Source organism: Rhinopithecus bieti, unplaced genomic scaffold (genome assembly GCF_001698545.2).
Source record: "Rhinopithecus bieti isolate Rb0 unplaced genomic scaffold, ASM169854v2 scaffold_8035, whole genome shotgun sequence".
Taxonomy (NCBI): Eukaryota; Metazoa; Chordata; class Mammalia; order Primates; family Cercopithecidae; genus Rhinopithecus; species Rhinopithecus bieti.
In genome coordinates this window covers 40,127-65,381 of record NW_016806092.1, presented here as the reverse complement: position 1 = coordinate 65,381, position 25,255 = coordinate 40,127, and the positions used below count along the sequence as shown (strand labels likewise).

The following is a 25,255-nucleotide window of genomic DNA, read 5'->3' as shown; positions in this document are numbered from 1 at the left end:
TAGAGCTCGGAAATGGTCTCTCTAATGACTTCTCAAATGGCGGTTGCCTTCATATTGCATAGCAGTAAGATCACAGGAAAATATAAATGATTTTTGTATCATTCACAGAAATAATATTATTCATATTTGAGACTTGGAGAGTTAGGGTTATTTTCTATAATTAAAACATGTACAAACTTAGATCCAAAGTCTTTCAAATTGATGTTAGTAAGCTGTGTCACAAGTGAAGATATTATCTATTGGGCCTATGCGAATCTTATGTTGTAGAAAGTCTGTCCAGTGTCCTAAATCTTAAATGAGAATTATAGCTTGGGGAGTGCATACGAAACTTTAGTTCATTGAATAATAAAATGTGAGTGTTCTGCATAACTTTGTACATGTGTCCCTGACAGCAGCATCCACAGAGTTTTGCTAGTGTTGTAGTTTTATAAAAGGTATATTTTTTAAATAGTCTATTTGTAAAATTGTTTTGAATCAGAACTACGGAGATACCCAGGGGATGACTATATAACTCAAAAATTTACCAACTTTATATTTAATCACATATGAAAACTCACTTATGTAGGCTGTGGACTTAGAATAGTTCATTTTAGTGATGAACACAGTTCAGGCCTTAATGATGAAGATTGAGTCAAATGCCATTTTTAATGTGTTGTTTACTACGGATAGTAAAATTCTATCTTTTGGTATGAATATTAGACTGATTATATAGAGTTCCTGATAGTGCAACAATTTCTTCTATAGGAAGATATTCTATATTATATTCTATCTGTCTTTACTGTGCTCCATATAGTCTTTACTAAATCTTAATATGTAGATTACCATGTAATTTACATATTATAATCTATAGTGGATATAGATTATTACTAAAAATAAAATACTATATTGATTTGCTAGTTTAATAATGATTGGATTTACTGTAGTACTAATTTTTGTTTACTACGTTCTAACATACTAACTGATTTTCTTTGTTGTTTTTAATTCTCTTTTGGCTAGAATGTAAACTGTATGAGTGCAGAAATCTTTTTCACTTACTGATGTCTCAGACATCTAGAACAGTGCATAATATATAGTAGAAGCTCAGCAAGTACCTTTTGAATAAATGACATTAAGATTGAAATACTTCAAAACCCACTATTTCAGAGAAAGAAACAGTTCAGGTTAAGAAAAGCCTTTAGCTTCAACCAAAACATTCCAAATTATTGACCTTCCTCATGTTCTGTATTTATACTTACGCTTTTTTACTTTCATACTTTGTCAGAGGCCTAGTGTTTTCCTAAACACAATTATAAAAAATGTGTCATCTGATCTCAAACTTTCTGAATGTCCTTTAGGCTGTAGTAATGTATGAAGGATTACTTATTTCATTTTGTTTATGCAGCAAAGATAAGTTTCAGGCTCCGTTTGCCTAAAATCTAAGGAATTAACACAGTAACAGGAACAAAATGAAATTTGCCACATGATTAAAATGTCTGGAAAAGCACGTTGAAAATTCTGCTTTATTTCAAAATCGTGGCATAGTCAGAAAGTTCTCAATTAAATACTAATCTATAGTTCAGGCTATTTTAAGACATCTTACTGTGATTTCATTTTTTCCCTTTAAATTCCTAGACTGTTTCCTGAATACTTATGCCAAATTAATTTGGAAGAGATGGGGCATGAAAAAAGAACACATTAAAACATGGTACATATATGTCATTAAAATTAATAGTGATCTTTTTTATAGGATGATTGAAAAGTTTCATAGAGTTAAAATAAATTTCAAGCATGTGGATAGCTGTAAATAGCTTAACACTAGCTCTAAATCATGGTTCTTTTGAAATTCCGAGGATAATGATATCCTGTAGCTGATGCAATTAGTTGTGAATGAAACATGCTCTTGTAATAAACAGGGTAGCTGTGGAAAATGAGGGACAACAGGAAATTAAGATAATACTTAAAGAATTAAGCTGCAAGAAAATCAGTAATTTTATTTTATTTATTTGTTTTTTCTTTATTTCTTATTAAAAAAAGAAAAGAATAGATGCGGAGAACGTGCAGGTTTGTTACAGGAGTATATGTGTGCCATGCTGGTTTGCCACACCTACTGACCCATCCTCTAAGTTCCCTCCCCACACCCTACAACAGGCCCTGGTGTGTCTTATTCCCCTCTCTGTGTCCACATGTGTTCAATGTTCAACTCCCACTTTTGAGTGAGAACATGTGGTGGTTGGTTTTCTGTTCCTGTGTTAGTTTCCAGAGGATGATGGCTTCCAGCTTCATCCATGTCCCAGCAAAGGACATGAAATCATCCTTTTTATGACTGCATCGTATTCCATGGTGTATATGTACCACATTTTCTTTATCCAGTCTATCATTGGTGGGCATTTGGGTTGGTTCCATGTCTTTTCTATTGTAAATAGTGCTGCAGTAAACATATGTGGGCATGTGTCTTTATAGTAGAATGATTTATAATTCACTGGGTATACACCCACTAATGGGATTGCTGGGTCAAATGGTATTTCTGGTTTAAGACCCTTGAGGAATCGCCGTACTGTCTTCCACAATGGTTGAACTAATTTATATTTCCACCAACAGTGTAAAAGCATTCCTATTTCTCCACAGCCTCGCCAGCATCTTCTGTTTCCTGACTTTTTAATAATCATCATTCTGAACAGTGTGAGATGGTGTCTCATTGTGTTTTTGATTTGCATTTATCTGATGATCTGTGATGAACTTTTTTCATATGTTTGTTGGCCACATAAATGCCTTCTTTTGAGAAGTGTCTGTTCATATCCTTTGCCCACTTTTGAGGAGGTTGTTTGTCTTTTTCTTGTAAATATGTTTAAGTTCCTTATAAATTCCAGATATTAGACCTTTGTCAGATGGGTAGATTGCAAAAATTTTCTCCCATTCTGTAGATTACCTGTTCACTCTCATCATAGTTACTTTTGCTGTGCAAAAGCTCTTTAGTCTAATTCAATCACATTTGTCAATTTTGGCTTTTGCTGCAATTGCTTTTGGCATTTTTGTCATGAAGTCTCTCCCCATGCCTATGTCCTGAATGGTATTACTTAGGTTTTCTTCTAGGGTTATTATGGTTTTGGATTGTACATTTAAGTCTTTAATCCATCTTGATTTTTGTATAAGGTGTAAGGAAGGAGTCCAGTTTCAGTTTTCTGCATATGGCTAGCCAGTTTTCTCAGCACCATTTACTAATTACTTTCCCCTATGCTTGTTTTTGTCAGGTTTGTTGAAGATCAGATGGTTCTAGGTGTGTAGTGTTATTTCTGAGGTCTCTATTCTGCTCCGTTGGTCTATATGTCTGTTTTGGTTCCAGTACTATGCTGTTTTGGTTACTGTAGCCTTGTAGTATAGTTTGAAGTCAGGTAGCGTGATGCATCCAGCTTTGTTCTTTTTGCTTAGGATTGTCTTGGCTATACCGGGCCTTCTTTGATTTCATGTGAAATTTAAAGTAGTTTTTTTCTAATTCTGTGAAGAATGCCAATGGTAGTTCAATGGGAATAGCACTGAATCTATAAATTACTTTGGATAGTATGGCCATTTTCACAATATTGATTCTTCCTATCCATGAGGACTGAATGTTTTTCCATAGTTTGTGTCCTCTGTTATTTCCTTGAGCAGTGGTAATTGCTCCTTTGTAATTCTCCTTGAAGAGGCCTTTCACATCCCCCGTAAGTTGTATTCCTAGGTATTTTATTCTCTTTGTAGCAATTGTGAATGGGATTTCACTCATGATTTGGCTCTCTGTTTGTCTATTATTGGTGTATAGGAATGCTTATGATTTTTGCACACCGATTTTGTATCCTGAGACAGTTTAAGGAGATTTGGGGCTGAGACAATGCAGTTTTCTAAATATACAATCATGTCATTTGCAAACAGATACAATTTGACTTCCTCTCTTCCTATTTGAATCTCCTTTATTTCTTTCTCTTGCCTGATTGCCCTGGCCAGAACTTCCAACACTATGTTGAATAGGAGTGGTGAGAGAGGGGATCCTTGTCTTGTGCCAGTTTTCAAAGGGAATGCTTCCACCTTTTACCCATTCACTATGATATTGGCTGTGGGTTTGCCATAACTAACTCTTACTATTTTGAGATATGTTCCATCAATACCTGGTTTATTGAGAGTTTTTAACATGAAGGGATGTTGAATTTTATCGAAAGTCTTTTCTGCATCTATTAAGATAATCATGTGGTTTTTGTCTTTGGTTCTGTTTATGTGATGGATTACATTTATTGATTTGTGTATGTTGAACCATTGAACCAGCTTTGCATCATGAAGCTGACTTGATGGTGGTGGATAAGTTTTTTGATGTGCTGCTGGATTCAGTTTGCCAGTATTTTATTGAAGATTTTCACAATTTGTTGTTGTTGTGTTAGCAAGTTTGTTGTTATTGTTATTGTTGTTGTGTCTCTGCCAGGTTTTGGTATCAGGATGATTCTGGCTTCATAAAATGAGTTAGGGAGGAGTCCCTTATTTTCAATTGTTTGGAACAGTTTCAGAAGGAATGATACCAGCTCCTCTTTGTATTTCTTGGAGAATTCAGCTTGAATCCGTCTGGTCCTGAGCTTTTTTTGGTTGGGAGGCTATTAGTTACTGCCTCAATTTCAGAGCTTGTTAGTGGTGTATTCAGGGTTTCAACTTCTTCCTGGTTTAGTCTTGGTAGGGTGTATGCATCCAGGAATTTATTCATTTCTACTAGATTTTCTAGTTTATTTATCTAGAGATGTTTATAGTATTCTCTGATGGTAGTTTGTATTTCTTTGGGGTCAGTGATGATATCCCCTGTATCATTTTTTATTGTGTCTATTTGATTCTTCTCTCTTCTTCTTCTTTATTAGTCTAGTTAGCAGTCTATCAATTTCATTAATTTTTTTCAAAACACCAGCTCCTTTTTTTGGAAAGTTTTTCTTGTCTCTAACTCCTTCAATTCTTCTCTGATCTTAGTTATTTCTTGTCTTCTGCTAGCTTTTGGATTAGTTTGCTCTTGCCTCTCTAGCTCTTTTAATTGTGATGTTAGGGTGTCAATTTGAGATCTTTCTAGCTTTCTGATGTAGGCATTTAGTAATATAAATTTTGTTCTTAACACTGCTTTAGCTGTGTCCCAGAGATTCTGATACGTTGTCTCTTTGTTCTCATTAGTTTCAAAGAACTTCTTGATTTCTGCCTTACTTTCAATATTTGCCCAGGAGTCATTCAGCAGCAGGTTGTTCAATTTTCATGAAATTGTGTGGTTTTGACTGAGTTTCTTAATCCTGAGTTCTAATTTGATTGCACTGTGGTCTGAGAGACTGTTTGTTATTATTTCAGTTCTTTTGCATTTGCTGAGGAGTGTTTTACTTCCAATTATGTAGCCAATTGTAGAATAAATGGCACTGAGAAGAATGTATATTCTGTTGATTTAGGGCAGAGAGTTCTGTAGGCATCTAGTAGGTCCACTTGATCCAGAGCTGAGTTCAAGTACTGAATGTTTTTGTTAATTTCTTGTCTCATTTATCTGTCTAATACTGATAGTGGGGTGTTAAAAGTCTCCCACTATTATTGTGTGGAAGTCTAAGTCTCTTTGTAGGCCTCTAACAACTTGTTTTATGAATCTGGGTGCTCTTGTATTGGGTGCGTGTATATTCAGAAGAGTTAGCTCTTTTTGTTGAATTGTTCTCTTTATCATTACGTAATGCCCTTTTTTGTCTTTTTTGATCTTTGCTGGTTTAAAATCTGTTTTGTCAGAGATCAGGATTGCAACCCCTGCATTTTTTTTTGTTTTCCATTTGCTCGGTAAATATTCCTCCATCCCTTTATTTTGAGCCTGTGCGTGCCTTTGCATGTAAGATGGATTTCCTCAATACAGCACACCCACACCGATGGGTCTTGACAGCTTATCCAATTTGCCAGTATGTGTCTTTTAATTGGGGCATTTAGCCCGTTTACATTTAAGGTTAGTATTGTCATGTTTGAATTTGATCCTGTTACCATAATGCTATTTGGTTATTTTGCACACTAGTTCATGCAGTTTCTTCACAGTGTCATTGGTCTTTATATTTTGGTGTGTTTTTGCAGCGTCTAGTCCTGGTTTTTCCTTTCCATATTTAGTGCTTCTTTCATGAGCTTTTGCGGAGCAGGCCTGGTGGTAACAAAATCCCTCAGCATTTGCTTTTCTGGAAAATATTTTATTTCTCCTTTTGCTAATGAAGCTTAGCTTGGCTGGATATGAAATTCTGTGTTGAAAATTCTTTTCTTGAAGAATGTTGAATATTGGCCCCCAATCTTTTCTGGCTTATAGAGTTTCTGCTGAGAGGCCCACTGTTAGTCTGATGGGATTCCCTTTGTAGGTGACCTGGCCTTTCTCTCTGACTGCCCTTAACAGTTTTTCGTTCATTTCAACCTTGAAAAATCTGATATTATGTGTCTTGGGGTTGATCTTCTTATGGAGTATCTTAATGGTGTTCTCTGTATTTTCTGATTTGCATGTTGGCCTGTCTTACTAGGTTGGGGAAGTTCTTCTGGATAATATCCAGAAGTATGTTTTCCAGCTTGTTTCCATTCTCCCTGTCTCCTCCTGGTACTCCAGTCAGTCGTAGGTTCGGTCGTTTCATGAAGTCCCATGTTTCTTGGAGGCTTTGTTTATTCCTTTTCATTCTTTTTTCTCTATTCTTGTCTGCATATCTTATTTCTGTAAGGTGATCTGAAGACTCTGATATCCTTTCTTCTACTTGGTCGATTCGGCTGTTGATACTTGTGTATCCTTCATGAAAGTTCTCATGCTGTGTTTTTCAGCTCCCTTAGGTCGTTTATGTTCCTCTCGAAACTGGTTATTCTAGTTAGCAATTCCTCTCACCTTTTATCAAAGTTCTTAGCTTCTTTGCATTGGCTTAGAATATACTCCTTTGACTCATCATAGTTTTTTATTACCCATCTTGTGAAGCCTACTTCTGTCAATTTGCCCATCTGATCCTTGGTTCAGCTCTGCACCCTTGATGGAGAGATGTTGCAGTCATTTGAAGGAGAAGAGGCACTCTGGCCTTTTGTGTTTTCAGCATTTTTTCTTTTCTTTTTTTTTTTGAGACGGAGTCTTGCTCTGTCGTCGGGGCTGGTGTGCAGTGGCCGGATCTCAGCTCACTGCAAGCTCCGCCTCCCGGGTTTACGCCATTCTCCTGCCTCAGCCTCCCGATTAGCTGGGACTACAGGTGCCCGCCACCTCGCCCGGCTAGTTTTTTGTATTTTAGTGGAGACGGGGTTTCACCGTGTTAGTCAGGATGGTCTCGATCTCCTGACCTCGTGATCCGCCCGTCTCGGCCTCCCAAAGTGCTGGGATTACAGGCTTGATCCACCGCGCCCGGCCTAGCATTTTTTCATTGATTCTTTCTCGCCTTCGTGAGTTTGTCTAGTTTCCGTCTTTGCAGCTGCTGACCCTTGGATGGGGTTTTCATGGGGGCCTTTTTGTTGTTGATGATGCTGTTGTTGTCACTTTCTGCTTGTTTGTCTTTTTATCAGTAGTCAAGTCCCTCTTCTGTAGGGCTGCTGCAGTTTGTTGGGGGTTCACTTCAGGCTTTATTCATCTGATTTGCTCCCATGACTGGAGATGGCACTCAAGGAGGCTGGAGAGCCACAAAGATGGGTGCCTGCTCCCTCTGGGACCTCTGACCTCTAGGGGCACCAACCTGATGCCAGTAGGATCTCTTCTCTATAGAGTATCTGACAACCCCTTTTGGAGGATCTCACCCAGTTGGGTGGCACTGGAAGAAGGATCCGTTTAATGAAGCAGTTTGCCCTTTGGTGGAGAGAGTGTGTTTCACTGGGGAGAAACCCACTTGCCCGGGCTGTCCAGATTCCTCAGAACTTCCAGGAGGAGAGGCTAAATCTGCTGATCCGCAGACTGCAGCCACCCCTCCAGCTAGGGTCTCAGGCCCAGGGAGATCCAAATTCTGTTGCTGAGCCTCTGGCTGGAGTTATTGGAGATCCTGCAGGGAGGCTCCACCCACTGAGGAAGGATGGGTCAGGGTTAGACCTGAAGAGGCACTCTGGTCTCAGACTGCCACAGCCAGTGTGTTGGGCTGTGAGGACGAGTCTTGGGACCAAGCCATCCAGCCTCCCTGGCTCCAGCAGGGGAAAAGCACAGCTGGGAGCTATAGAAATGGGTGCAGCCCTTCCCCCTACCCAGGGAGCTTAGTGTGTTTAGCAGTTGCTTTTTTTTTTTTTTTTTTTTTTTTTGCTGCCCCTCCCCCAAGGAGCTCAAAAGGCTTAGAGAGCAGACAGCAGCAGCTGGTGCTGGTTGCCACAACCCTGCCGGGAGCTCCACAGGCTTAAGCAGATTCCTGCTGGGAGGCTGTAATAAGCTGTACCTTCCCGGATTGAGACGGTAGGCCCCTGTGGCGTGGGTTTGCGAAGTGGGATCCTCCGATTCGTGGGTTGCACAGTTCCGTGGCAAAAACAGTTTCCCAGGCTGGGTAGCACACTCACTCATGGCCTCCCTTGGCTGCAGGGAGGGGGTTCCCCATCCCCGTGTGACTCTCAGGTGGGCCAACACACCACACTGCTCATCCTTCTCTCTGGATCACGCCAGCCTTCTAGTCATCTTTGATGAAAGAACCGGGTTACCTTGGTTGCCGCTGAAGGATTCACACGCTTAGTATGTTTTTTCTGATGGGAGCCTCTGAGCGGCGCTACTTCTAGTCGGCCATCTTGGCCCCACATTTTATTTTAAACCGTTGTCATGCTAACGTTCTGAACTTAAGCAGTGTCAGAAAAGTGTGCCCTCCTAGGATGCTGTGAAGGCAGTCATATCAATTCTTGATGGCTTTAATATTGAGAGCCATTTGAGTTTTAGCCCTTGTGTTTAATCCACATTTAATCTCCTACTTTCTTCCATTTTATACACTGAAGGACCAAAGTTAACTCATATAGGACTTAAAATTTAAGCTATCATAAAACGAGTGAATTAAAAATGTTAAAAGTGTCATTAAGCCCTTTTCCAATATTATTTATGAACTTTAAATATATCACAAATTGCCATGTGCATGTGATGTGTAATTTTCTTACAAAGTTTCTTCTTTTTTTGTCTTTAGTCTCATGAACCTACCCTAATTAGGAGTGATATTTTGCTTAAGATTAGTACTTGGCTTTGGATCTTTTAGGTTTTCAAATGAACAGGGGGCTCCTGAAATTTTAAAAAAATATATTAAAATTAAACTGGCATAATTATTAATTTGTGATATTTAGGGATTAGGCTTTTAAACTACTTTAAATGCTTCAAAACTGAAGATATGGCAGAAGAAAATTGTTTGTCATCTCTTGCTTTATCATTGATAGTAGTAACATTGATGCCAAGCCCCTGCTCCATTCCAGGTAACATGAAATGCACAGGAATTCACATATTTGACACGGGCCCTAGCTAGGACACGGGATAAGGTCATGAATAAATAAATAGCAAGACAGACCCTAAATCGATTTCTGCAAAACAAATGCTGGTGTGTATTCTTTTCGTATGGCGTTAGTGTACCAGAAACATAATTTCTTTAGTCTGACTGCATGTAAGAAGAGTAGAGGAGTTTAATCTCGGCTGAAATCAGGCACATGTTGCTAGCTCCTCAAATGTCGAATGAACAGAAGATGCCCTGAGTAGAAAGTTATTTCCAAGCCTTCTACATAGCCAGAGTAAAAAGGAAATTGGCTGTTATCTGATTTATTTGATTAGAATAAATTATTAAAGATAGTTACAGCCAAAACAAATTCATCTTGGCTGCCTACATTAACCAAGTTAACGAGATCATTATAAAGTCTAACTTTAATTCATGCTGTATTAACACAAGCTATTCCTATACAATTAAAAAACTTTACTTAAAGCAAACTCAATTATAGAAACTCGTATTTAAAGGTAGCAGAATATTCACCTTCTTCTAACCCCACAAAAAACTAACATGAAAATGAATAATAAAGAACAACACATCATTCTAAAATAAAATCCTGTAACAAAAGCAGTGATGAGTATATGCAGCTGTTGGGAAGTCACTGGGACAGGGAGGGTTTTCTAAGCGTTTATTCTGAGTATCATAATCCTGAAAGGTGTTTGAAACTACTAAGAGCAGAGAGCTAAGGTTGTGGATGTTCTATTGGAGAGGAGGAGATGTTCCCATAATAGACAGATCTACTGCAGACCCTCACAGTAACAGAGGGTAATGGAAGGAGAAACTGTGGGGGCAAGCCATTTCTGAGTATTCTCCACCTGGTCTTCCAGCCCAGAGACACTCCTTGAGTGAAGTACAGGAGGGTGGAAGGACAAAGAGGAAGTATGGACCACTAGCATGCAATCTGTAAATATAAGTGTCACACCACAAACTGACAGTTGAAAATTGATGCTCAAGGGAAGAAAAAAGTTGGGGGAGGAGTTTGGTGACAAACTCAGGACTATGCCTTGTAGAAGTTTCAAACCAATGCATTTCCTTTGAGCCTTCCCCACTCTGCATTTCAGCAGGAAATGGCTGCATTGAGAGATGAATAATAAAGAGAAAGGCCTGCATATAAAAACTGAAAGAAAAAAAAAACCATAAGCAAAAGGCAGATATGAACATGCTTCAAAGAATTACTACCCAAATAAATGCAAAGTTTGTATACTTCTCTCTTATCTTAAGGAAATTAAAAACAATGATGGAACCATCAATAGTGGAACATCAATAGGGAGGCCAGAGTGGATGCCAAGAAGCCAGTTATAAAGTTTCTGCAGTAGTCCAGGTGCTATTTGATGGAGGCTGAGACTGGGTAGTAGCAAAGGAAAGATTTGAGATATACTTGGAAAGTAAGCAGTTGTTGCTGATGAGGTGATATGACATAAGTGAGAGGAACATGCCAAGTTTCTCTCTTAGGCTTCTGATTTTAACAGCTGGAACATGATGGTAGCATTTGTTGAGATAAGATCGAGATAGGACCATGGTCTATTCTTATTACAATTTCAGGCTCCTGCAGATATCAAGTTACCAATATATACTTGTTTTGATGATCATTTTAACATTTGAATTTTGTGTATCATACATGAGTAGATATTCAGCCAGAATCAAGCCATATTAAATGATTGCCAGGACACCCCATATGTCTCAGATTCCAAATAGAAATAGACCTATTCTTTAGTTGTGCTGTCCTTAAAGTTAGACATTTGTTTTCATAGAAATAAAATATTATGTGTTAATATCTACAGAGTATATAAATAAGAATTTCTGTTTACTAATGGAAATAATAGGCATTGGGGACTCCAAATGTAGGGAGGCTGAGAGAAGGGATGAGGTCTGAAAAATTACTTATTGAGTACCTATTGAGTTTTCACTATTTGGATAATGGGTTGAGTAGAAGCCCAAACCTTACCATTATGCAATGTAGTCACTTAACAAACCCTCACTTGTATCCCTGAAACTATAAAAATTAAAAAGAAAAAACAAATTCAATGTAAAAAAATTAAAATTAGAAATGGATCTAATTTGGTAACAAGAAAAGTTAAAAAACACACTATGAAATATAGTAGTAATTTCTATGTCCCGCGGTTCCTACACATATAAATTAAATGAACCATTTTTATATGCCTGTAATACTGCATGCACATAGTTTCCATATTTGGACATGAACTAAAAATAATATATCATCTGATAATAATTTATGTAATAAAATAAGTTTAATTTTTTAGAACAAATTTACTTGGAGAATTTGGAGAATAAATGAGGTTATAAACTAGAATTATTTCTGCTTTGTTACATTGTTTTTAACCTTAATAGACATGGACTGATATAATTGCATAAAGTATAAGTTTCAAAATATGTAATTGTGTTCTATAAAATTGTTACATGTGATTTGGAATAATTCAAAATTTAAAGAAATAGTAAGTTTTTGCCTGAATCGAAGGAATAAACCAAGATACATCTGTACAGTCTGGTCACTGGAGAATTAATCAATCATTAGTAGTTGCTTGTGATAGGACTTTGCAGATGTAGAAATTCTTGCATAGTTTGAAGGCTTGAGGCTTGCTTTTTTATAAAGAGCATATCTAGTTCCAAATTGGTTATTTCTTGGTTATTTCTATATGATTTCTTTTACATTTTCTTTTTTATTTTAACTGCTAACTTGATCTAACTAAAAGAAGTTAATTCTACTAACTGCAGAGTCTAGGAGACTTCAGAAATAAGGGTTTCGTTCTCCTTCTAAAAAAAATACTTTTTAGGCAGTTACAAAATAAATCCTATGATGTTGGATTGTGTTTCTTTTTGAAAAATCACTGAATCTACTACAGTCTGTATGCAGCATACAATTTTATGAATAACATTAAGGTTTTATAGACTTGGTCTCATTTTTCAGCTTTTACCATGATATTTTTTCTCTGATGTATCTGCCAGGAGAACAAGCTTCTAGAGCTCTTTTATACCACACTGTAATGAGAATGGGAGTGTAGTACATTTAAAAATGAGGTTTAAGGCTGTGTGCAGTGGCTCACTCCCGTAATCCCAACACTTTGGGAGGCCAAGGCGGGTGGATCACCTGAGATCAGGAGTTCGAGGCCAACCTGACCAACATGGGGAAACCCTGTCTGTACTATAAGTACAAAATTAGCTGGGTGAGGTGTCTCATGCCTGTAATCCCAGCTACAGGCAGGAAAATCACTTGAACTCAGGAGGTGGAGGTTGCAGTGAGCCGAGATCGTGCCATTGCACTCTAACCTGGGCAACAAGAGCAAATATAATAATAATGTCTCAAAAAGTAATACTAATAACAATAATAATGAGGTTTAAAATGTACTGAATTAGAATGTGCAGTATATAGATTTCTTGCTATATATTGTATTCATAGTTGATGTTTTGTTTACATCATATATCCTTTAATAAGACACTGAAATCTACTTTAATTCAGTACAAAAATACTTTGGACTGTTGTAATTAGTTCAATAGATATAGCTAATAGGAGGAAGAAATAATTTGTAGGCTTGAATTCACTAATTTACACACTGAGATATACAGAGCTTTTGAGCTTACCAGAAAATAATAGGGCAAATTGATATGTACTGACACAGAGATGTGTTCACGAAATATTTTATAGTGAAGAAAACAAGATGCAGAAAAACACACATACTGTGGTTTCATTCTTGTTAAATAAACAAACCACCATTCTGAATATGTGTGTGAATAAAAGTAAAAAGACAGAAGCAAATTTATATAAATGGTTATTTCTTTAATTTTCTATTTTCTGTATCTTTAACATTTGTTGCAATGAGATATGTTATTTTGTAATTAAGTATATAGCATTAATAAATCTATTATGTAAGCTTGTAAGTTTGAATAGATTGTAACAAATTTGTGTAAATTTACATATTTTATATACAGTGTTTATTATAAAATCGACTGATTTTTTACTTGTATTTCCAAAAGCCAGGTTTTATAGTAATTGATTATCTCTATTGTTTGTTTTGTATTTTTTCATCATTATTTTATTGATTCCATTTACTTTGGGTTTAATTTGCTCTTCTTTTTAAAATATCTTAATATGGAAACTTAAATCACTGATTTAAGAAGTTTCTCTTTTTATACTATAAGCATTTTAATGCTATACATTTACCTCTAAGCACCATTTTAGCTGCGTCCTACAAATTTTGATATGGTGTTTCTTCATTTTAAGTTAATTCAAAATATGTTCTAATTTTCCATGTGATTTCTTCTTTGACCCGTGCATTATTTCAAAGTATATTGCTTAGATTTCAGGTATTTGAGGTTGTTCCAGGTTTTTTCCTTTATTACCTTACAGTTTAACTCTGTTGTGTTTGGGGAACATATTTTGGATTATTTTAATTTTCTTTTACATTTAATGAACCTTTTACATGGCCTCAGAATATAGTCTTTCTTAATAAATATTCCATGTGCACTTGATAAGAATGTGTGTTCTGCTTAAGTGAGGTAGCATTCTATAAATGTCAACTAGGACAAGTTGGTTGAAAGTAGGGTTCAAGTCTAATATATCCCTGATGATTTTCAGACTACTTATTCTTAGTTAAGAGAAGAATGTGGAAATTCCACATACTTGCAGGTTATTTATGTTTTCAATTTACCTGCTGAAATGACCCTTACTCCAGGTGTTTAATGCGTTATAATCATGCATAGACAGCGTTATCATATCTTCTTGATGAATTGACCCCTTTGTCATTATGCAATGTCCATTTTTATCCACACACAATATTACTTGTTGTGATGAGTACTACTTATAGTATTAACATAGCTATTCCAGATATTTTTTTGATTGAGTTCTTAACATATCTTTCTCATCCCTTTACTTTTTAAGATATCAAAGTAGTTTTCTTGTAGGCAACCTAAAATGGGTCTTGCTTTTTAAAAATCTGACAGTCAGACTTTTAATGGGATTTTTCCTACCACTGACATCTCATACAGTTATCAATTTTATTGTGTTTAAATCTATCATTTATTATCTCATGTCTGTCTCACCTATTCTTTGTTACTCTTTTTCTGTTTGCCTGACTCTTAGATTAATAGTGTATATTCTTGTATTGCAATTTATCTCCACAATTGGATTATTAACTATACTTCTGCTTATTTTTTTAGTGTTTATACGTATTTAACTTACTACATTCAAATAATATAATGTCACTTTACTTATAATGTAGTAACTTTACAATGGTACCATTTATCTCTTCAATTTTTCATGTTATTGTTGTTATACTTTTACTTCCATGTGTTATAACATCCAAAATACATTATTGTTGTTGTTGCTTGGAAAATCAATTCTGTTAAGGTTAATTAAAAAATTAGAAAATATACTTTATCAACACATTGCCATTTCTACTGCTTTTCATTTTTTGTGTGTAGGTTAGAATTTTAATCTCACTTTTATTTTGCCTGAAGAACTTCCTTTTACATTTAAAGTCTGAAAATTCTTTATTAAAGCTTCATGAATTTTATTATGTCAATACTAAGGATTTCTGTTCCTACGTGGATGAAATTAATAGGCAGTTTAAAGGATAGGATGATAATTTCAATGTCTAAAACTGAAATTTTAAATTTAGAGTAAGAGGACAATTCCAATATAAGAGTGTTCAAGGAATATAAATAGACAACTTTCACATGAGGAAATAAAAAAGCTAATAAGCATAGGAGCTAGTAATTAGAGAAATGAAAAATAAAGTAATAATATTCCTGTACAATATTAGACCAAAGAAAATTAGGATATTGGAGACCGGAAATAGGATATTACACACCTGTAATCCCAGCATTTTGGGAGGCCAAGGTGGGCAGATCATCTGAGGTCGGGAGTTCGAGACCAGCCTGACCAACATGGAGAAACCCCGTCTCTACTAAAAACACAAAATTAGCCAGGCATGATGGTACATGCCTGTATTCCCAGCTACTCAGGAAGGCTGTGGCAGGAGAATTGCTTGAACCCAGGAGGTGGAGGTAGCAGTGAGTCGAGATCGCACCACTGTACTCCAGTCTGGGCAATAAGAGCAAAACTCAGTCTAAAAAAAAAAGAGAAAATTAAGATGTTGGATAGTAATATCATGTATTGGCAGGAAAGAAGAAATACAGGAGTCTTCATGAACAGTAGAGTTGTATAGACTGCTAGTGGTGTGAAGACTCCTGCAGGCACTCTGAAGGACCACTGAACACTATTCGTATTAGTTACATGTATACCCTATGATCTAGTAATTCTGCTCTGGGTCTACAGCAAAATGGTACAGAGTCTCCTTGAGTCCTCAAGGTCCATAGTCATTCAGCTCCACAAAAAAATGTAGTGGAGGCATTCACTGTACCATTCACTGAGGTTTTGAGAAGTTAAACTAAGTGCCCATGATCAGGAGAGGAAACATATTAAGAAGTGTTCTGCAGTCAACTGAAGGAACAGATTGTCCACATAACAGTATGGATGGATCTTAAAAACAAAATTCTAAAAGGAAAATTATGAAACAAACTAAGATATATAACTTGATACCATTTACATGAATTAAAACATATGCATACAAAGGTGTTTTACTTCTCTAACCCCACCTCTTGAGAAAAACTGAGTTTCTTAGAAGGAAGTTTATATAAAGTTTTTATAGTAAAAAAAAGTATAGATATTCTGAAAACCAGTGTCATCTGTGTTCAAATTGTTTTCTTCTTGCAGATGTTGATGAATGCCAGGCTATCCCAGGGATATGCCAAGGAGGAAACTGTATCAATACAGTGGGCTCTTTTGAATGCAGATGCCCTGCTGGTCACAAGCAGAGTGAAACTACTCAGAAATGTGAAGGTGAGTCTGTCTACTTTGGGAAACATGCCTAATTGTTAACTTTAATGCAAGAAAAACGTGACTTCATTTGAAATTTTGAAGACTATTGGTCACAAATAAAATTCTTTATCTACTATGAAAGCATAAGTTTGACCCTAGAGTAGTTTTGTATTTGTGTATTACAGCCTTAGTGGGTTTGATTTGAAAAGAGTCAATGAGCATTTGCATCTCCTTTGTTATCTTAGTTGTGTTGCAGTGAGAATGGGAGTAATCCAACCATTTATGTTTCTCCTTAATAAAGTAGTTTTCCATTTCACTTATGAAGTTATATCAAAAACGAAAATTGAGATAGAGATAAGAAGTCCAAGTGAATACAGTATCATGTGTAAATGATGTGTTAGTAGTTGACACCATGTCATATATTATAAAATGAAATATTCTAATTGGTATACTGAATATTGTTTGGCCACCACATTTTTAAAAATGGATTATTGATTCAGGAACAGTTTGGGAATTACCACCACAAATATCTTAATAAAGAATAACTTACTCAAATAAAGATATTAAAAAACCTAATACTTTTCTGCAATATTAAATATGGATTATAATATTGAAATGTAAGTTCCATTAGCAGTCCTTAAATAGAATAAATTTACTTGTTATATATATCTGTGATCAAAACCTGTATCATTTTTATCAAATTCAAGAAGTTTCTAAGTGCATGTAGCTTCAATGATCATGGATATTTAGAATAGTTTTGATGATTCTAGTAGTTTTGATATAATGTTTATCTTTTTAGTTACGTTACTTAAATAAATTTATTTCATCTAAGGTGGTTTTCTAAAGGCAATAGAGTATAACTGTTCCCATTTTTTTGTGACAAGCATTATCATCAACTCAAATTAAGTCTTTTGCTCTTTCTCTTTCCAAAAGTAGTTTGAGTTATTTTTTGTTGATTGGTTGTAAACAGCTGCGTTCATCTTTGTAAAAAAGAAAATGGGAAGAGGCAAAATCTAAAGTTTAATTATGGAAGATAAACAGTAATATGAACTATATTATTTCATAGGAGGTAGAATGTGGGTACATATGCCATTGTTTCAACGCCAGAAACCATAATCTTATAAATCCTTGGGACATGTATTATCCTATGCTTTTTTTTTTTTTTTCATTTGCCCTGGTTCATGTATACTAAGCTCCAAATTAATTGTTATAGTTATATACATTTTACATAATTACAGATTAATTTTGTGCTCCCTCTAAGAAGAAAGTTTTTAAAAAGTAGTTGATTATTTTAACGACCAAATAAATTCTCTGTGAAATTGTTTACAGGAATGCCCAAGTATCTTATACCACTTAAATACACTGTCGATAGTCAAAGTCAGCCTGTAGTGGAAAGGTGAAAGTAACATTTGGAAGATGTGAAAAAATATCTGAATTACCTGCAGAAGCACAAACATTAGACCAAAAACTCAGGAATCTGTAGAAATTCTGGGTTATGCTGCTTTTCCTGGCCACTTTTGTATTTTTTTCTCTTGGCTTTTGTGACTTGATTGTGTTGCTTAAAATTTTCTCACTCCCTTTCACTTTTTACTTCTAGACTAATATCTAAACTAGATGTACTTGAAAAGAAAGTTTGATTATAGATGAGAAGGCACAGCCACTGACTGATTATAGTAGTTGTGACATTTCTAATGCACATTGAACCATGTATTTCTTCTTAGTTAAAAATGGAATGAGGCTTTTCTGTGTTACATTTCATCAAAGCAACATACAGAGCCAAGCCAGACATGGGAGAAAGACAGTGCAAGTCTTTATTCACCACTTGCCTATGTTCTTTAGGAAAGAGGGACATTGATAGCATGTAGGCACCACCCAAAGCCCTGAATCCAGTCGTGCCTTTCTTTACTTCCTGCCCAGGCAGCCAAATCCATTTAACCATTGCCCAGAAATAATTATGTGATTTAATATTTGGGATTGGTGGGGAATAGCAGAATTGAAGAAGTAGTGATTAGAATTTGAAATATAAAGGTTTTATGAAGGCCTGACTTGTGTATAAGTCATATTTATTTAAATATCTCTTAAAAATGGCTATTTTCAATTTTCTTTGGGTAATACTGTTTATATAAAAGAAGTGGTATTTGCTTATATAAAACTATTTAACGTAATCGGTAGTATAATACATCGGGAAAAACTGTGAACGGTTGCCACAGAGGCGGGTTTTGAATTGTAGTCAGTTTTATGGATAACGTAGTATCTGTAAAAATCTTGCCATAAATGTAATGTTTGCTCTAAATAGAAATGTAGCTATTGCAATTACTTTTGATCAACTATCAAAGGTAAAATATTTTAATTTATTATGTGAATTACAGTGTGAATATAAAACATAGTACTACTGGCAGATTTAAGATGATGTTCTTCCTGTTTTTACTGTAGCACGTTTCATACTTCTGTTCAGACAGCAATGAAATTATCTTAAAAAGCCTTTTTTAGTCTTTAAGTTACTAGATCTGTTCAGAAATAAGAAAAGTAAGTTCAGTATTTTGGATCTGAGTGATTAGGAAAATGGTGATATCCTTAACAAGAAACTGCAATTAGCTTATTAATCATTAAATATTATGTTATTGATATTGTATGTGTGTATTTGTTTGTTAACTATCTCACTCCAACCCTTGAATAAGACCCTTGAGGGCAGAGCCTCTGTCTTTAGTGCTGTATCCCAGAGCCTAGAACAGTTTAGTTGGCTCCAAATAAATATATGTTTTAATTGGGAGTAGGATATATAATAAGTTAATTTATTTGACTTGGGCTGAAAGTCGAAATGCAAGGTAAAATGTGGGCCCAGAGTTAAAACTGAATTTGGAAAGAAGCTACTGGTCTTCCCCAAAGGAATTTTTGCTTCATCTTACCATTTTTCATTTTGTTAGTAATTTACTTTTGCTTTGGTTGCCATTGAGAGACCAAGAGCCCATAAACATTTAAATGCAGTTTGAAATGTTTGGATCTTCTGTGTCATGGTTCCTCTTTGGTCACCTGCAGGTAATGCTTCTGAGGTCAGGGACCTTTGCTTTTTAGCTGAAACAAAGAAATGTCTTCTGCTCATTCACTGGGATGTCTTCTTAACAGAAATCTTATTCTGAAAGGCTTGTTCTGCCAAAAAAGTTAAGTTTGAGTATATATAGTTTTTATTAAAAATGTCATAATGTTGGGGGCAGCATTCATCTCCTAACTTAATGTTTGAAACATATCTGTCATTATCTATCATGGAGGCTTATGTTGTTTCATTCTCCTGCGACTCTTTTTTCCCCCTCATATTCAGATATAGACAACTAGGTAAGCTGTAAATCTGAACTCAAAGCAGAAGGAGATACACACTTCTCCCTTTTCCTGTCTCTCTGTGTGTGTATGTGTGTATATGGTGTGTTTGTGTGTGTGTGTTTGTCTGTTTTAAGGAGAACCAGTTATTTCCCCCCTTTGCTCAATTAGGGTCCCGAATCTCAAAAAAACCTCTCATGATGCTCACTACAGCCATGTTTATTTCTGCTGTGCCAGTTTGGTTCCCAAATCTAATTTCCTAATTCTGTATTACAGCGGGTAAAATGATTCTTTGGTGGAATAAACCATTTCTTCACATGCAAAGAGAAGGTTGTTTCAGTTAACTTCCTCTGTTCAAATATCCATTAATTCAAGTATCCATTTAATTTAAATGAAGAAGGGAAGGAGAACACATCAGTATAATATGAAATGGTACATTAGAAGACGGCTCAGTGTTTTCCTTTTTTACAATAAATTATTTTCGTTTGAATTTCAGTCCATGTGGATAAAGCACAAGCAGGAACCAGATGTCCTTGTGTGATCCCCCCTTCCAGACTATACCTTCATTAACATTCCTTGAGCTAGTTATTCTTTCCTGGCTTACATGGGAGGCAGAAAAAGAGCATCATTGTATTGGAAAGTTTCCCTTCAATGGCTCTTTATGTGGCAGAGAGTTGTTTGCAATTTATTTTGAAGAATTTTCAGCTTTGTTCCATTAACACAGCATTTTGTTGTTTGAGATTTGTGACAACACATATATTTATTTATGCTCATGAAACTCATAAAAGTTGTTGGCACAGTCTCCTCTGCTGCTGTTCCAACTCTGCTTAGATAAACCATGGAAAATAAACTTTCTGTACTAAACTGAAAAGTACTTGCTCTTATTCATATTACATAAAGTATATTAATTTTAATAATAAATAAAAATAAATAAATAATCCATTAACTACTTCTCAAGGGGAAAGCCCTCCACATTAAAATGGAGAGCTGAAGCAAGGGGATGCTAACGCTGGGAAACAGATAAGACTTTTGGGTCATAAATTGTATATACCATGAAAATCATCTTAGCTTAATTTTGTAGACACTATAGTTAAAAACATACGATTCCCTGCTCTCCTTGAATAAGAAAGTCAGGGTGGCTATGCCTTCAAACCTGCTTATCTGCCCCCATCCCAAATAATTTATTCCTCACTTATCATATTGCTATTCCGCAACCTACTTTTTTTTTGCTGGATTCTGGCAGCTAGGATATATGCACCAAAATAAAATTAATAAAAGCTTATTAATTGAACATCTAGACAATATTTAAACTACTGTTACATGGTTATCTTATTAAATCTTCATCACAGAGCTGTGAGTTAGTACTATTATAACTCGCCTCTAACAGATGAAAAAACTTGATGGCCCACAAAAAGCCCAAGCTAACTTTCTTAGGATTATATGCGATGTGAAACAGCAGGGCCAGGATTCCATGTGCTCGGTGACTCAGAGCCTTTTGCTCCTAGCAGTGCTATTTAAGCAAACAAAGGTGTTGGAGTGACTAGAACAAAGATTACTGCAAATGTTTCATTAGTTTTTTTTTTTTTTTTTTTTTAATTTCTTTTTACTGCGAGCTACGGGTTTAGAATCAAAGCCTTTTTTGACTTCTTCTTATTTGTGCTAAGCAGAAATGACACCACTCAGGTTCACTCTTTTCCTCTCTTCAGTAAATAGACAATTTACTTGTAATTCGAGAAAGTTTCTTTGCCACTAAGGATCGCTTTTATGATACATTTATGTTGGGAGGCAGAGCAAAGAGTAGTTTGGAAATTTAGTGCAGAGTCATTTGGAGAATATATATTAAGAGTTAAAGTATGAAATGGAAATGTGAAGTATATGCTTTTATAAACTATTTGGGAAGGGCATACCAGCAGTGATATTTTTAGTCTGACTTTTAGAAGCCCATGCTGTGTTTCACAAATGGAAATGTCGCATCCAAGAAAGTGAGACCAGCGGGGAAGAGTGATAGGAACTCCAGAGGGGCAGCCAAACAGCAGCTCAGAGCTGACATACGAGGCAAAATGAGCACTTAGCACCTCCTAACATATTTATCAGAAGTTGCCAATCTAAACTATTTCAGTTTCTTCCCGCAAATGGCGTGCACTAGTAAAACACATGTGTTAAGCAACTTGGACAGCACCTTAACAGTATTAGTTAACTAACAGCAATATTTCATGGGGAATTACTGAAGTGACATCACTCCTTTAATTTCAACCTAAACAAAGTGGTTTACATGGAAAGTTGCATGCATAGGTTTCTATAAAAGTCTAGACCAGAAAGAGTTCTTTATTTGAGACACAGTGGGTAACATCATTGTCATGAACAAGAAATCTGTGAAAAAATACATATTCCAAAAGAAAATTATTCAGCAAAAGGTAATCTTTGGCATGTGAAGACAGGCTTTGATTTGGAATGTGAATCTGGAGCAAAGTTTGATAATCCAGATGACATTTTAACTTTTTAAAAATCAATTGTATTTTCAAACATTTTTATCCCAGTAACAAGAGGAAAATTATAGAGAAAAATTGCAATTTAAGTTTTCAGTAAAATTCAGGAAATAAATTTGGGGAGGGAGGAAAACGTAGTGGCCAGCAATCTGAGATTTGGGACCCAAATGTCCATCTGTGCTCCTGCTGCACCCCATAAGAATTGTGTCATCTCAAGGAATTAATGCCTGCATCTTTACAATAGGGATAATAATGGTCTTTTCTCCTGAACGTTTTTATGCATAACATATAAAGCATTTGACACTTTGGGTCTTCATTAAAGACAAGGATAGCAAACATTAATTGTGGAAGAGTTCTGATGTGTCATTTCAATGATGACTTTTAGTACAGTTTCTAATAAAGAAATTCTTTAAAGAAGCTAACAGAAATCTTGAAAATAACAAAGTTGACCTACTAGAGCATATATTTGCCTAGTCTGATGAAAGTATTAACAGGTAATGAAATCACCCCAAGTCTATCATGAGATGAGAAAATGTGGAACTAGGGTATCCATTAATTCCTGACTGGTCTCAACCTGTCTTTATTCCCCTGCTCCAGTTCCACCTAAATTATAGCAATGGAGAGTTAAGACCCAGAGGGCTTGATTTATTTAACATAAGACAGTGGTCAGGAAATTGCACTTTGATGGATTCAGGAAAAAAAATCCCAAATGTTGAGAACCAATGTTGTTTCCCCATTGCCATTGTATGTTTAAATTCTTTTTTAAAAATTATGAAAAAAAAAAGCATGGTAAAGTAATTCACATGATTCTTGCAATTCAGTGTCTGCTAAAGATGACTGGAAAAATTGAGAGCCTCCAAAACATCTTTCTCAGAGACAAAAAATTAGATGTGTGTTAATGATAGGAAAACCTATTCTACCCTGAATGAAAGGATCAGATGAACATTTTGCTGAACTTTGCCATTAGAGGAAAAAGGTATCTGCAGTGTTACCTCCCTTTCACTTACTAAATAATTGCTCAATACATTTTTATTTTGCTTAACATATAACAGCCATTTCATTGTGGAAATGAAAAAACAATAATTCAGGCCAAAATAAAATGCAAGTTCTATAATACTCATATGTATCTTTATATTCTGTTGACAAAATGAGGAAGAAAGGAGGAGAGGGACAGGGAAGAAGGGTAGGAGGAAGAGAGAGAAGGAGAGAGAGAGAGAACCTTTCTCCATCTCACAAATTACCTTGGCTCAGTGCCTGAAAGAAATTAGTCTACTCTAAAGAAATTCTGCTATAGTCAAATAAAAATGTAACAAAACTTGAAATGTAATACCTAGATCCAAGACTGCAATTCTTGCCAGTGCTGTCACTTACTGCCTATATATATGTGTGTGTGTATATGTATACACACACACACACACACACTTTATTCACTGCCAGGCATTGAAAAATGTATGAAGGTCTGTAGAAAAATGTTATGGGGTGCCATTTTTTTAGATGCATCCTTGGGAGTATATTATGGCAGGATGTAAATAAACAAAACTGTGATAATGCTTGAATTGCCTTTCTTTCTTAGTCCCAGACTAAATCTCCTTATCTTAATGCAAACTTTTCTTATTTTAATATAGTGTTTCTCATCCATACTTTGCCTTTACTGGATTTTAGTACAAACAATTATATTTTAAGGATAATATGAAGGATTCTGAGAATTTTAGTTCTAGTCACCTGCTGTATTTGTCACAAGGTTAGGTAAATGGTTTCTCCATGTCCCAGTAGTTGTTTTACCTGCTTCCAGAAGACAGCTATTTAAAAGAGCCCTTATTTCAGAAGACATAAAATCAATATAAATAAATAAATTTAGTTATAGTATGAGACGGTTTCTTTTAATGTCATTTGGTTATTGAGTGAGTTGCTATGTTTTTATGTAAGCTTTAGTTTTCCTAGAGGGCTGTGGTTTCATAGTTTACATATTACTGTGTATTTTCCAGTTTAATTATGAAACTATCTGCGGTATATTTTTGTCCAAGTCTAGCAGCAGCTAACATAGGACAAATGAAGCGTTGGGTTGCAGGTTTGTGCCTTTTGGTGAATGGCAGAGGAGAATTTGGGCATTATTAACCAACAGCTGTATGCTATCAAATTAAATTTTGCATGGCTTGATTTAACTAGCCATATAGCTGATGCCAATCTGAAGCATAAACATATTCTTCAGCTATAGGTTTCATCTTCCAAATTCTCAGAAATGCTACAGGGACTATGTGACTATAAACCAAAGCGTCGCTGTTCCCATTAGTCATAGAGTGTTATAATAATCTATTATGTCTTATTACATAGAAGAAAATTGCTTTTTGTGTTGTTCTTAACTGTTTTAAGGATTATAGTAAAATCCTCTTATGTTGCAAAATCAATATTAAGTATTTGAATGTTATAACAAGTTTGTAAAAGAGAGCGTCGTAAAAATGATTTATCTTTTAGTACTGCAGTACAACTTCAAACTTGCATGTTGACCGTTATTTTCCAATCCTCTGATAGAGGAAGTAGGCCTTCTTTTAGAAAGTGGTTTCCCAGATAAGTGTTTGGACGAACGGAGGTAAGATGGCGCACTTCCGGGTTCTTCATCACCAACTTCTCCTCCTTCTCTCCCTGCTCTCTCCACCCCCTCCCTTCCTGCCCAGACTCCTCCTCCTCCCCCCATCCAGACTCCTCCTTCCTCCTCCTTATCTACTAGTAATCCACTCAGTCCCGTGCCTCCTTCGGGGCCCCCAACTGGCTGTCTTGAGTCCCCTATCTCTGCCCACACCCTCCTACAGTGTTAGCACCTTTGTGAGAGGTAGCTGGGGCGGAGGGGGTAGTCAGAGTACATGTCCCTTTTTCACTGGCCAATCTTTCCAAAATTGAGAAGCGTTTAGGTGATTTCTCAGCTAATCCTACCATATACATAAAGGAATTTAGATACCTTTGTCAGGCCTATGACTTAACTTGGCATGACCTCCAGGTTATCCTAACCTCTACCCTAAACTGACTGAGGTTCTAACCCAGTATACCCGGTTAGATCCGGCCTCCCCCACAGGGGCCACCATTTTGGCATCTTATTTCATTTCTCAATCAGCTCCTGACATTCGTAAAAAACTTCAAAAGGTAGAGGATGGTCCTCAGACACCAATACAAGACCTGGTTAAATTAGCCTTTAAGGTCTATAACTCCAGAGAGGAGACGGC

The 25,255-nt window shown here is 35.9% G+C and overlaps 1 protein-coding gene across 1 annotated transcript in view; it reads left to right on the top strand.

Annotated features, from left to right (window-relative positions):
• Positions 1–25,255, top strand: part of LOC108531338 (fibrillin-2) — a gene marked incomplete at its 3' end in the record, with an annotated part of 148,944 nt that overhangs the window by 84,591 nt on the left and 39,098 nt on the right. Inside the window, exon 12 of the mRNA XM_017874728.1 lies at positions 16,138–16,263. Within this exon, the coding sequence (XP_017730217.1) occupies positions 16,138–16,263 (126 nt within the window). The remainder of the gene's footprint in view (positions 1–16,137; positions 16,264–25,255) is intronic.